The following is a 13,832-nucleotide window of genomic DNA, read 5'->3' as shown; positions in this document are numbered from 1 at the left end:
TGAGGCGCTCCTATGTTGGGTGCATATATATTTATAATTGTTATATCTTCTTCTTGGATTGATCCCTTGATCATTATGTAGTGTCCTTCCTTGTCTCTTGTAACATTCTTTATTTTATTTTATTTTATTTTATTTTATTTTATTTTATGTATTTATTTTTTTTGTGGTACGCGGGCCTCTCACTGTTGTGGCCTCTCCCGTTGCGGAGCACAGGCTCCGGATGCCCAGGCTCAGCGGCCATGGCTCACGGGCCCAGCTGCTCCGTGGCATATGGGATCCTCCCGGACCGGGGCACGAACCCGTATCCCCTGCATCGGCAGGCGGACTCTCAACCACTGCGCCACCAGGGAGGCCCCAACATTCTTTATTTTAAAATCTATTTTATCTGATATGAGTATTGCTACTCCAGCTTTCTTTTGATTTCCATTTGCATGGAATATCTTCCTCCATCCCCTCACTTTCAGTCTGTATGTGACCCTAGGTCTGAAGTGGGTCTCTTGTAGACAGCATATATATGGGTCTTGTTTTTGTATCCATTCAGCGAGCCTATGTCTTTTGGTTGGAACATTTAATCCAGTCACGTTTAAGGTAATTATCGATATGTATGTTCCTATTAGCATTTTCCTAATTGTTTTGGGTTTGTTTTTGTAGGTCCTTTTCTTCTCTTGTGTTTCCCACTTAGAGAAGTTCCTTTAGCATTTGTTGTAGAGCTGGTTTGGTATTGCTGAATTCTCTTAGCTTTTGCTTGTCTGTAAAGCTTTTGATTTCTCCGTCGAATCTGAATGAGATCCTCGCCGGGTAGAGTAATCTTGGTTGTAGTTTCTTCCCTTTCATCACTTTAAATGTATCATGCCACTCCCTTCTGACTTGTAGAGTTTCTGCTGAGAAATGAGCTGTTAACCTTATGGGAGTTCCCTTGTATGTTATTTGTTGTTTCTCCCTTGTTGCTTTCAATTATTTTTCTTTGTATTTAATTTTTGTGAATTTGATTACTATGTGTCTCAATGTGTTTCTCCTTGGGTTTATCCTGCGTGGGATTCTCTGCGTTTCCTGGACTTGGGTGGCTATTTGATTTCCCATGTTAGGGAAGTTTTCAACTATAATCTCTTCAAATATTTTCTCACGTCCTTTCTCACTGTCTTGCCCTGTTGGGACCCGTATTATGTGAATGTTGTTGCGTTTAATGTTGTCCCAGAGGTCTCTTAGGCTGTCTTCATTTCTTTTCATTCTTTTTTGTTTATTCTGTTCTGTGGCAGTGAATTCCACCATTCTGTTTTCCAGGTCACTTATGCGTTCTTCTGCCTCAGTTATTCTGCTATTGATTCCTTCTAGTGTATTTTTCATTTCAGTTATTGTATTGTTCATCTCTGTTTGTTTGTTCTTTAATTCTTCTAGTTGTTTGTTCTTTAATTCTTCTAGGTCTTTGTTAAACATTTGTTGCATCTTCTCTATCTTTACCTCCATTCTTTTTCCAAGGTCCTGGATCATCTTCACTATCATTATTCTGAATTCTTTTTATTTTGCCTTTTTTTTTTTTTTTTTTTTTTGTTCCAGTACACGGGCCTCTCACTGTTGGGGCCTCTCCCGTTGCGGAGCACAGGCTCCGGATGCGCAGGCTCAGCGGCCATGGCTCCCAGGCCCAGCCACTCCGCGGCATGTGGGATCTTCCCGGACCGGGGCACGAACCCATGTCCCCTGCATCGGCAGGTGGACTCTCAACCACTGCACCACCAGGGAAGCCCTGAATTCTTTTTCTGGAAGGTTGCCTATCTCCACTTCATTTAGTTGTTTTCTGGGGTTTTATCTTCTTCCTTCATCTGATACACAGTCCTCTGCCTTTTCATTTCGTCCCTGTTTCTGTTAATGTGGTTTTCCTTCCACAGGCTGCAGAATTATAGCTCTTCTTGCTTCTGCTATCTGCCCTCTGGTGGATGAGGCTATCTAAGAGGCTTGTGCAAGTTTCCTGATGTGAGGGACTGGTGGTGGGTAGAGCTGGGTGTTGCTCTGGTGGGCAGAGCTCAGTAAAACTTTAATCTGCTTGTCTGCTGATGGGTGGAGCTGGGTTCCCTCCCTGTTCATTGTTTGGCCTGAGGTGACCCAACACTGAACCCTACCCGGACTTTACTGGGGCTAATGGCAGACTCTGGGAGGGCTCACGCCAAAGAGTACCTCCCAGAACTTCTGCTGCCAGTGTCCTTGTCCCCACGGTGAGCCACAGCCACCCCCTGCCTCTGCAGGAGACCCTCCAACCCTAGCAGGTAGGTCTGGTTCAGTCTCCTATGGGGTCACTGCTCCTTCTCCTGGGTCCCGATGTGCACACTACTTTGTGTGTGCCCGCCACGAGTGGAGTCTCTGTTTCTCCCAGTCCTGTCGAAGTTCTGTAGTCAAATCTCGCTAGACCTCAAAGTCTGATTCTCTAGGAATTCCTCCTCCCGTTGCCAGACCCCCAGCTTGGGAAGCATGACGTGGGACTCAGAACCTTCACTCCAGTGGGTGGACTTCTGTGGTATAAGTGTACTCCAGTTTTTGAGTCAACCACCCAGCAGTTATAGGATTTGATTTTCTTGTGATTGAGCCCCTCCTGCTGTCTCATTGTGGCCTCTCGTTTGTCTTTGGACGTGGGGTATCTTTTTTGGTGAGTTCCATTGTCTTTCTGTCATTGATTGTTCAGCAGTTAGTTGTGATTCCGTTGCTCTCACAGGAGGGAGTGAGCGCACATCCTTCTCTTCTGCCACCTTGAACCAATCTTCCTGGTTAATAGTTTTTTGTTTTTTGTTTTTTGTTTTGCTGTACGCGGGCCTCTCACTGTTGTGGCCTCTCCCGTTGCGGAGCACAGGCTCCGGACGCGCAGGCTCAGCAGCCATGGCTCATGGGCTGAGCCGCTCCGCGGCATGTGGGATCTTCCCAGACAGGGCCACGAACCCGTGTCCCCTGCATCGTCAGGCGGACTCCAACCACTGCGCCACCAGGGAAGCCCCTGGTTAACAGTTTTTGATACCGATATTTTTTGGCCTTTTCATTAAGGTCCTTCTAAATGTTTTACAGGGACAAGAAAGCAAAAGTAACATTCAGTCTTTATGATTAATAAGTCAATGAGATACAATCTTTTTTTAAGTGCTGATACTTTTTTTCTTTATATTATAGTAGATTTACAATATTAGTTTCAGGTGTACAACATAGTGATTCAATATTTTTATAGATTATACTCCTTTTTAAATTATTATAAAAGAATAGCTAGATTTCCCTGTGCTGTATAATATATCCTTGTTGCTTATTTATTTCATACATAGTAGTTTGTATGTCTTAATCCCATACCCTTATGTTGCTCCCCCATCTACTCTCTCCTCACTGGTAACTACTAGTTTGTTCTCTGTGTCTGTGAGTCTGTTTCTGTTTTGTTATATTCATTTGTTTGTTTTATTTTTTAGGTTACACTTGTAAGTGATAATATAGAATATTTGTCTTTCTCTGTCTGACTTATTTCACTAAGTAGAATACCCTTTAGGGCCATCCATGTTGCAAATGGCAGAATTACATTCCTTTTATGGCTGAGTAATATTCCATAAATATAATCTATTTTAAATTTAGGCTTTTTAAAGATATTGAATCCAGTTTTCTCTCTATCTAAAGCATTTCACCAGCACACAACTCAAATAATACTCTGGTTCACATATATGTATGTTGAAATATATGATTAATTTACTCAGTAAGTTTATATTAATATCATGTAGCTTGCGAATTTGTGGAAACATACTATATTTCCTGGTCTGAGGTTTTTCTGTTTATTTTTCAAATGGTTTCAGTGCTTAGAGTGTTCTGTAATGTCCCTTTTATACTATAAATTGATTAAAAATAAACTATGAAATATGAAAGTAGTTCTCTGCAAATTTGTATTTTTTTCAATATTTGAAATGCAAATAATTAAGTTGTATCTTAAGGAGGTTTTTTTTAGTTTTGTTTTGTTCAAAGTTAAATACTGCTTTTTGACACTTAAGCTTATAATCGTAAAGAGCTTATTTACATTGCCTTTTCATTACTCTTTTTAAAAGTCCTTTTTTTTTTTTTTTTCCTTCTCCTAACCCCAAGGTTTCGGCCTCATCAGGATGCAGACCCTGAAAAGCCACGTGTTGCTGCTTTAATTGACAGGCTCATTGCTTTTAAAAATAATGATAACGGAGCTTGGGTCAGAGGGGGAGACATTGTCGTTCAGAATTCAGCGTGGGTATTCTCTGTGAAATTATTATCTGATGACACTAATGTATTTATTTTTTAAGGGTTTTTTAAAAACCCAGTAGACTGAAAGTACAGTGGTGGTTTCTGGAATCATAGTATCATTACTAATAGAACAGGCTCTGAGGAAATATGCCAGCATTAACTGACTGCAAATGTTTGGAATCGTCTTATTCTGCTGCTTTTATTGGAACTGAACTTGTCTGGTGACATGAGATATTTTTGATGAGATTAAACAGAAACTGGGACTTTAACTTTATGTAACAAACATGGTCTATGTCAGAGAGCTAAATAAAGATTTTGAAACTACCTGCATTTTTTTCCTTCCTTTTGGAAACTCAGTTTCCTGATGCTCTTCCACTGCCATTCAAAACAAAAGTTTTGAATTCTCCCTTAATAAGTCTGTTGACTTATGTCTTAACATGACTTGAAGCAGTAAGCATCTCACTTCTTTTCCATTTGTATAATTTTAGGAGAAGTCTGATGTATGTTGAGGTAAGATTTGGTGTTCAGGAGTCTAGAAACATGTTTTTTTCTGGCTGGTACTGACATTAGCTGCTTGGCATTTTACCATCATCTCTGACTTTTATCATGCAAAAAAAAAGGATATTGTATACAATCTGTAGAAATAGCTTGGGTATTAATGTTGAAAAGTTTTGAAGAGAATACCATGATCTAATTGTTAAAAATTAGTCATTCCTTGGTATCCTTGGGGGATTGGTTCCAGGACTCCCTACGGGTACCAAAATCCTGATGCTCAACTTCCTTATGTAAAACGGCATAGTATTTGCGTATAACCTACACACATCCTCCTGTATACTTTAAATCATCTCTATAACCTATTATATCCAAGACAATGTAAATGCTATCTAAATAGTTGTAAATGCAATGTAAACGCTATGTAAATAGTTGCCAGCACTGGACAAATGTAAGTTTTGCTTTTTGGAATTTTCCAGAATTTTTTAAAAAATATTTCTGATCCACAGTTGGTTGAATCTGTGGGTGCAGAACCCACAGATATGGGGACCAAGTATAATGATAAAAATTATAATTATAGCTAATACCTGCTGCTTACTCTGTGCCAGACACTGTTCTAAATAGTTGACCCTAATTAACATTTTAATGCTTTCAAGTATCCTATGAGGAAGCTTATATTATTATTTCAACCTTTAGGTGAGAAAACTGAGGGGCAAACAGGTTGAATAACTTGTCCAAGGTCACACAGCTAGTAATTGGCAAAGCTGAGATTGGAACCAGTTGCCTTCACTGTAGAGGCTATGCTCTTCATTATTGGAAAGTGAAATTTTTGTGTAGTCTTGGACAGTAAACATTACTGGAACTTCCTGGATTTTATGACAATTAAATATTTTGAGAGAATTACCTCTTCTTATATGATGTGATAAATTAAAATGTTCCCTCATTCTCTTTTTTCTTATAGATTTTCAGATAATGGAATAGGACTGACCTTTGCCAGGTTTGTAATTACTTTTAAAAATACTTATCTGATTATTTTAAAGCTGTAAGGTAAAATAACCTTGATATATATTTTTTGATAACACAGGAATGTTATATCATTTATTAACATTAAAAAAATTAGCACTCACTTCCTGATGCCACTTGAGGGCCAAAAATACATTTTTATTGATTAATTGAATTTATACCAAAGTAGGAGATGAATCTAGCTGGAATTACACAGAAGGGTAGGCCCACCATATTTTTTGCTTAAAAGAAAACACTTGAGCTTTAGATTAAAGATCTTAAAAAAGTAGGGGAATAAAGAGGAAGGGAATTGGTACAGCCACTATGGAGAACGGTATGGAGGTTCCTTAAAAAACTACAAATAGAACTACCATACGACCCAGCAATCCCACTACTGGGCATATACCCTGAGAAAACCATAATTCAAAAAGAGACATGTAGGGCCTCCCTGGTGGCGCAGTGGTTGAGAGTCCGCCTGCCGATGCAGGGGATACGGGTTCGTGCCCCGGTCTGGGAGGATCCCATATGCCGCGGAGCGGCTGGGCCCGTGAGCCATGGCCGCTGGGCCTGTGCGTCCGGAGCCTGTGCTCCGCAACGGGAGAGGCCACAGCGGTGAGAGGCCCGCGTACAGCAAAAAGAAAAAAAAAAAAAAAAAAAAAAAGAGACATGTACCAAAATGTTCATAGCAGCCCTATTTACAATAGCCCGGAAATGGAAACAACCTAAGTGTCCATCATCGGATGAATGGGTAAAGAAGATGTGGCACATATATACAATGGAATATTACTCAGCCATAAAAAGAAATGAAATTGAGCTATTTGTAATGAGGTGGATGGACCTAGAGCCTGTCATACAGAGTGAAGTAAGTCAGAAAGAGAAAGACAAATACTGTATGCTGACACATAAATATGGAATTTAAGAAAAAAAAATGTCATGAAGAACATAGGGGTAAGACAGGAATAAAGACACAGACCTACTAGAGAATGGACTTGAGGATATGGGGAGGGGGAGGGGTAAGCTGTGACAAAGTGAAAGAGCGGCATGGACATATATACACTACCAAACGTAAGGTAGATAGCTAGTGGGAAGCAGCCGCATAGCACAGGGAGATCAGCTCGGTGCTTTGTGACCGCCTGGAGGGGTGGGATAGGGAGGGTGGGAGGGAGATGCAAAAGGGAGGGGATATGGGAACATATGTATATGTATAACTGATTAAATTTGTTATAAAGCAAAAAAAATAAAATAAAGATAAAAAAAGAGGAAGGGAGTAAAAGTTGGGAGCAGATTAAATATTTTCTTTCTTAGAAGTTGGTCTAATTTCACAGTGGTCTTTTAGAACTAAACTTTTTATGTTATATATTTTTCTCCAAATAGCAGTTATTCTCATTGCTGTCTTAAACATGCTTGTCCTCTAATTATTGTCCAAGGCAAGTTTATTCTCCTCATTTGCAGTATTGTTGCTTGGGACTGAAATAATTAGTTGTTAATGTAAATTAAATCTCATTTGTTTAAATCTAATTTGCCAAGCACATATTAATTTATAAGAGGTATGTTCAATTTTGAGGCACCTTTTAATAACTCACTAATATGTATCAGAAAAAGCTACTGGCTACTTTGAAAATTTTTAGGTTTTTAAAGTTATAGCTTGCCTTCATTTGAGGCTCAATTTAAATTTCCTAGTGATGTGTGGTTAATGATTATTCTCATTTTAACAGTGACGGAAGCTTCCCAAGTGATGAAGGTTCCAGCCAAGAGGTATCTGAATCTCTCTTTATTGGGGAGAGCAGGAATTACGGATTTCAGGGTGGTCAGAACAAGTATGTAGGCACTGGAGGAATAGACCAGAAGCCTCGGACGTTACCCAGGAACAGGTAAGCATTGCTTTATCAGAGGAGTGTTAAATTTAAACGATAAATGAAAACCTAACCCCCTTAAAAAAGTTTCTGTAATAATCCTGTATCGATTGGTTCCCACTGTGACACTTTTCCCATCTTATTATTATTAAAACTATTATTCTTGTTGTTATTATTGCTATTACTATCGTGTGTAGTATGCTCTGGAATTCTGGAGCATTAACTATTAAACACTTTATAGATTTCATTATCAATTTTATAATGAAGGAACCTATCTTGTTTATCCTTCCTGTATAAGGCCTTATATAAGCTGGTAATCTTTTTTTTTTTCTTTCTTGAGAAAATTGCCAAACCATAAACTATGGACATTGAGTCAGTTTTCCCTCAATATGTGATGTTAGTTTTCAGAAATAGCCACTGGAAAAAGGAAATTACCTATTGAAAAGAGTCCTAGAAAATGAGGTGATAGATGCCAAAGCTGACTCAAAACCTAACCATAGCTGTATAATTAACAATGTTTCAGATGTTGAAAGGGTATGGGGGTAGACTTTTGGCATGTTTTCTGCCAAACTAATCACAGTCATTAAAATAGTACTTACTACTAGAAAGATTCTTCAGGACTTTTAGGGAACTATTACCTAATTAATCTGTACCTCAGTTCTGAGATACAGTTTGGAGTTGTCATTTTACTCGTAAGAAAACCAGGTAGAGAAAAACTAGTGTTCTAAAGGCCTTACGTTGGAGCTAATGTCAGAATTTATCAAACATCAATTCCCTTAAAGCTATACCCTGTGTCTGGATATTGGGCTAGGACAGGTCAGGGGGATGGGGCAAACAGATAGTTGGCTTTGGGGGACAGGTAATGAGTGTTGGCTGAAGGGCTTAACTAGCTTCTGGCAAAGGGCAGCCTATGCTTGGCTCCTCTCGCCTGTGTTTGTTTTGGGGAAATATTGAACATCTTTACTATATGCTACGCTATGTGTAGAACTCCTGTTAGACCGTGGAAGCCACTAGGAAAGGAACTTCATGGATTTTTAATGGCAAACATTTATTAAATGCTTATGATGTATCAGGCCCTGTTCTAAAGTACTTTATTATTCAGTTAATCCTTGCAAAGCCCAGTGAGGTAGGTGCTGTCATCATCCTGCTTTTTAAGTGAGTAACTTAGTAAAAATAGCTAAGATGGGACTCGAACCCTGTTACTTTGGCTTCAGTGCTCTGCTCTTTACAATTAGGCTAAAGCTGCCTCTTCTAATATGTAAATTAAGAAAAAAGGCTGTTTTAGTTGGGTATGGGCTGCAGTAAAAATGGTGGCCAATTCAATTCCATTATTTTTATTTTACACTGGCCTTTAGTTTTATTTCGAAATGCTATTGCTTCTTTGCCAAGGAGGAGTTTTCGAAATGAAGATTCCTAGTTGCTCAATGGATCCAGTTTTTATTTTACTGTATGTTTACAACCTTTTCTATGGCAGAGGACTGTTTTGTAATGTATCCTTGGAAAAACATCAAGAGGCATAGATTTTTAAGTAGGCTATTTGATTTGCTTGCTAGCATCTATGTTTTTATTGTAAAACACCACCAAGTTGTAAACTAATTTGTTGCTATAGAGGTCCTCTGCAATGCCATTAAGAACGTAATAGGGGAAAAACCTAAGGGATCCAGAATATTATGGGTTTTGTACATTAATTTTGGTTAATAATATATGATTAGTAGGTTAAGGAGTTTGTGTTGGAACAGAAAGGAGTAAAATGAATAAAACGAATTTCTCAATCTAGCCATCCCCTTTGACATAGTAAGCCTTGCAGACTTACACTTTTGTACTTTTAAGTATATCATTTCTCCTTACTACTGTCATTTAGTGGCTTGAAAGGAGGTTCTCTCTGTTTAAGCACAGATTTGTCTTTTGTTCTTATGCTAGAGATTTGGGAACTAAAGCTAAAGTATATGCGTTATCAAAGAAAAGATCTCAACTGAGTTGATTCAAGGAAGCCAAGTCACCTTTTCAGACAAGCCTCCATTCTATCCAAAATAGCATCTCTCTTCTACCCAGTCTATTGTATTACTATGTCTTTACTTTCTTCAAGCACTTATTATCTGAAATTGTCCATTGTTTTTCTGTTTGCCTTTCTCACTACAGTGTAGGTTTCATTTGATTGGAGATCTTGCTTGGTTACCACTGTATCCTAGAATTGTGCTTAGTGTATATGGGATATTCAACAGTATTTATAAAACAAGTACGCAAGTGAAGTGCTGTTAAAGGGATGGGCCCATATGCATTAAACAAAATCTTGTATTTCAACAGGACATTCCCAATTAGAGGCTTTCAGATCTATGATGGGCCCATTCATGTCACCAGGTGCACTTTCAAACAATATGTGCCAACTCCAGATAGGCATACCAGTGCTATTGGCTTCCTCATGAAGAATTCTTGGCAGATAACCCCCAGGAATAACATCTCCCTTGTGAAGTTTGGTCCACATGTAAGTATGTTCTCATGGTTCCTACACAGTGAGTATGGTGGGAAGAGGAGGGATGGCACATTTCCAAAGATGAAAACACAAACGAAGGGTTCGTACTGAGTTTTTATGATTGGGAGGAGAAATCTATGCAAGAGCAACTCCTAATTCCATGTACTCTGTCCTGCTGAGTTCAAGGTGAGAACAGAAGTCGTCCCATGTGACCTGGGGTATTTCTGATATTCTGTTGATATCTTCAAAGGGAAAATGACTTAAAGTGATGACACAGGGATGGGAATTGTAGAATTTCATAGGAACAAGAGGACATATAATTTGGTGAAATTCAGTATAATAATCCATGAAGAGATTTGGGTTTTACCTGGTATTTTACTTTTCTGGGGTCTATTCTTCTGGGGAACTAGAGGATAAAAGATTGGGAAAGAAGAGGAATAGTGGTGTGATATGAAACAAATTAGGTTATTTCTTATATGAACTATTGGAAGGTTTTTATGAAGATTGCAAAGAAGACTTAGAAATAATTGTTTACAATGCCGTAGGCCACAGAAATAGTTTTCTTAGTAGTTTTGTCAGTACCCTCTTTACCATTAATACACAGGACAATCTGATTATATACTCCCAGCCTCTCCCCATCTTTCCACTTCTAAGATGACAGTGGTGTAGAGATTGAGTCTCAGACCGTATTGCTTTCTGCTGCCACAGGCAGCCACAATTGGAAAGTGGCTCATAGTTCTCTCATTCACATCCACAGGCAAACTCAGTGGTTGCCCAGTTTAAAGAGAACTTAAGATAGTTTACCAAAGTCTATATCTGGTTTTCGTGAATAGCTGAGGCATGGAACAGAGGCACACGTGCAGACTGGGTTGTCAGCTTGGTTGACTGGTTCTCTTCTAGGCCACATAACTCCAGGGGAAGAAGAAGAGCTACACTGTGGATAGGGTCCCACGTAAATAAATAAGGTGGTTCTTGGATTACCTCTCCAGTGTAGAGGTTAGATGTTTGCTTACTGCCCACATGGCTCACCCCATGCACAGAATTTGGTGATCACTGACATGGTCATACTGAAAAAACAGTTTTTAGATGTTTCATTTGTTGCAGAGTTCTAGAGTTCTAACAGCCTAAGAGAGTCCATGCTGTTTAGGTTTAGTGTTTCATCAGCCTGGAATTCTCTAAGGTGGCAATGCTCTGAAACCATTCATAGAGGGAATGCTCTGTCATATTTGTTATTCCTAAAAAGGGGGACAATATGCCCTAGACTTCTTTTAGATTTAACCATAGGAGGTATAAGGAAAAAGAGAAAAGAGCCTAGAACTAAGAATTTAGAGCCACTTGTCCCACACATCACTGATTTTCCATTGATTTTCCATTGAGCTGCTTATCATTTAGATGTTCAGCTGATTTTAAAACTTCCCAATAAAAGCATTGTAAAGGTGTATCTGCATGGCTTGAATAACATTAGTAACTTACCACTAATAAGAAGCAGCTAAAGATTATAAAGCATGTAACCTGCAGCCTGCTTTGTAGCTGTGTACTATGTGTTCGATAAGGGCATTGAATTAACATTACCCGACATGAAAATTACTGAGCTGGACTTGGTCTATGTTGAGGAGAGAGAAGATAACAGACACTTTCCAACAAGTTGTAGTGAGTCCAGTGGTCATGCAACCATACCAAGGCAACACTTAGATTGTGTTTTAGTTTGGAACTGTACTTACTTTTTGGTGGGAGGAGTCATTAACAAGTTAACTAAAGCACTTGGAGTGAAATAAAATGATTAGCTCAGGAGATAGAACTTATAATAGATTTTTATTTAATTGAGGTGTGGTTTGCATACAGGGAAACGCAGAGATCTTAAGTATAAAGTTTATAAGTTTTAACAAATACATATGACTGCATAGTTCCCCTTCCCACAACTATTCTAGTTTCTCTTACCCTGGATTAGTTTTATCTGGGGAACAGGTAGTAATTTTTAAGTTAAAAAAAGGGAAAATACCAAAGATGAAGTTGAACGCTTGCTGCTTGAACTCTACAAGGCTTTGGGAAATTTTTTTCCCCATGCATGTCATAATTAATCAAAAATGTTGGTTGACAGTTATGCTGTGACTCAGAACTGCTTTAACCTTAAAGTAATTGTAATGGATATGAAGTTGGGTCCTTGCAGGGAATGCTGGCTAACATGGCAGGAGCCCTCATTTTATGATGTCCTTGTTTTTCATTGCTTTCAGGTGTCTCTCAATGTCTTCTTTGGAAAGCCTGGTCCCTGGTTTGAAGATTGTGAGCTAGATGGTGATAAGAACTCCATATTCCATGACATTGATGGCTCTGTGACAGGATACAAGGATGCTTACGTGGGAAGAATTGACAACTACCTGATCCGCCATCCAAGCTGTGTAAATGTTACCAAGTGGAATGCAGTGGTGTGCAGTGGGAACTATGCCCAGGTAGGCCAGAACACATTGTGATGCCTGATTCCTTACCAGCTCCCGACAGCACTGCTTCTGTGAGGAGTGCTCTTCAGCTCTTCGGGATGATTGATACTTTCCAAAGCATGGGTTTTTGGGGGTTTTTTTTAGGGAAAAAAAAGGAAAAAATTCTTTAGGAATCATAGACTCACAGAATTTTATTTAAAGTTCCCCCACTCCAAACCAATTTAAAAGTGAAAAAGTGAGCCCAAGAGAAGTAAGATAACTTGCTCTTGGTTAAATATGGTTGGGATGTAGTTGGGGTGAGAACCCATATTTCCTGAGTTCCTAGGCCAGGTTTTTTTGCTGTGCTACAGATGTGTCCCCTGAGAGGGTGTTTCACTCTTTGCTTTCAGGGTTATTATCTCTATTTTATCTCTAAATTAGGGACTCTGACTTGTGAGGCAGAATATCAGTAGATCACATGGAAAGTGAGATGTTCTCAGAAACAGCTAGGAATTGGAATGAGTGGACAAGGAAGGAATCCAGGGAAATTCTGCAAATTATATTATGATATAATGTCTATGAAAATATGAAGGGGACGATATAGATTGGGAAACACTTCTTTGAAAACATTAAGCTAGTGTGCATTTATTAACTGGATGCCTGGTATAAGAGGATGGAATAATTAGGGAGGTAGTATGTTAAGAGCACAGATGCTGGAACCAGATTGCACGGGTTTGAATTCTGGCTTTGTTATTTCCTTAAATATGAGGTGGGTAAGTTAATTAATTGCTCTGTGCCTCTGCTCAATGAGGATAATATTAGATCCTCTCATACATGGCTGTCGTGAGGATAGAATGCACGAGTATTGGTAAAGCATTTCACCCGTGGCCTAGCACATAGTGAAGTGCTTGCTGCAATTAGTATTATTTGAAGAGCAGGGCTCTAAGTTGCAAAGATGATTTTAATAGTGGTATTTGATGGATGAAAGATTGCAGAATGGAGGTACCAGTTGCCCAGAATTTTGAAGAGAGCAGAATTTTATTTCATATTTTAGACAATTACATGGTCATATTTAATAATAGATGTTAAGAGAGATAAAAGAATAGAGGGGGGACTTCCCTGGTGGGGCAAGAGTGGTGGAGAGTCCGCCTGCCGATGCAGGGGATGCGGGTTCGTGCCCCGGTCCGGGAGGATCCCACATGCAGCGGAGCGGCTGGGCCCGTGAGCCATGGCCGCTGAGCCTGCGTGTCCGGAGCTTGTGCTCCGCAACAGAAGAGACCACAACAGTGAGAGGCCCACGTACCGCAAAAAAAAAAAAAAAAAAAAAAGAATAGAGGAAAAGGATAATTGGAGCATGGAGAGGAGAATTAGAGGAAGAGCAAAGTA

The 13,832-nt window shown here is 39.3% G+C and overlaps 1 protein-coding gene across 1 annotated transcript in view; it reads left to right on the top strand.

Moving 5' to 3' along the window:
• Positions 1-13,832, top strand: part of CEMIP2 (cell migration inducing hyaluronidase 2) — an 83,477-nt gene that overhangs the window by 49,602 nt on the left and 20,043 nt on the right. Inside the window, exons 13-17 of the mRNA XM_082615570.1 lie at positions 4,087-4,218; positions 5,669-5,704; positions 7,425-7,580; positions 9,867-10,044; positions 12,264-12,479. Coding sequence (XP_082471696.1) covers positions 4,087-4,218; positions 5,669-5,704; positions 7,425-7,580; positions 9,867-10,044; positions 12,264-12,479 — 718 coding nt within the window. The remainder of the gene's footprint in view (positions 1-4,086; positions 4,219-5,668; positions 5,705-7,424; positions 7,581-9,866; positions 10,045-12,263; positions 12,480-13,832) is intronic.

Source organism: Mesoplodon mirus (genome assembly GCF_964341445.2).
Source record: "Mesoplodon mirus genome assembly, chromosome: 1".
In the NCBI taxonomy this organism is placed as follows: Eukaryota; Metazoa; Chordata; class Mammalia; order Artiodactyla; family Ziphiidae; genus Mesoplodon; species Mesoplodon mirus.
The sequence above is the reverse complement of the archived record's forward strand: the minus strand, read 5'-3'. Positions and strand labels throughout refer to the sequence as shown.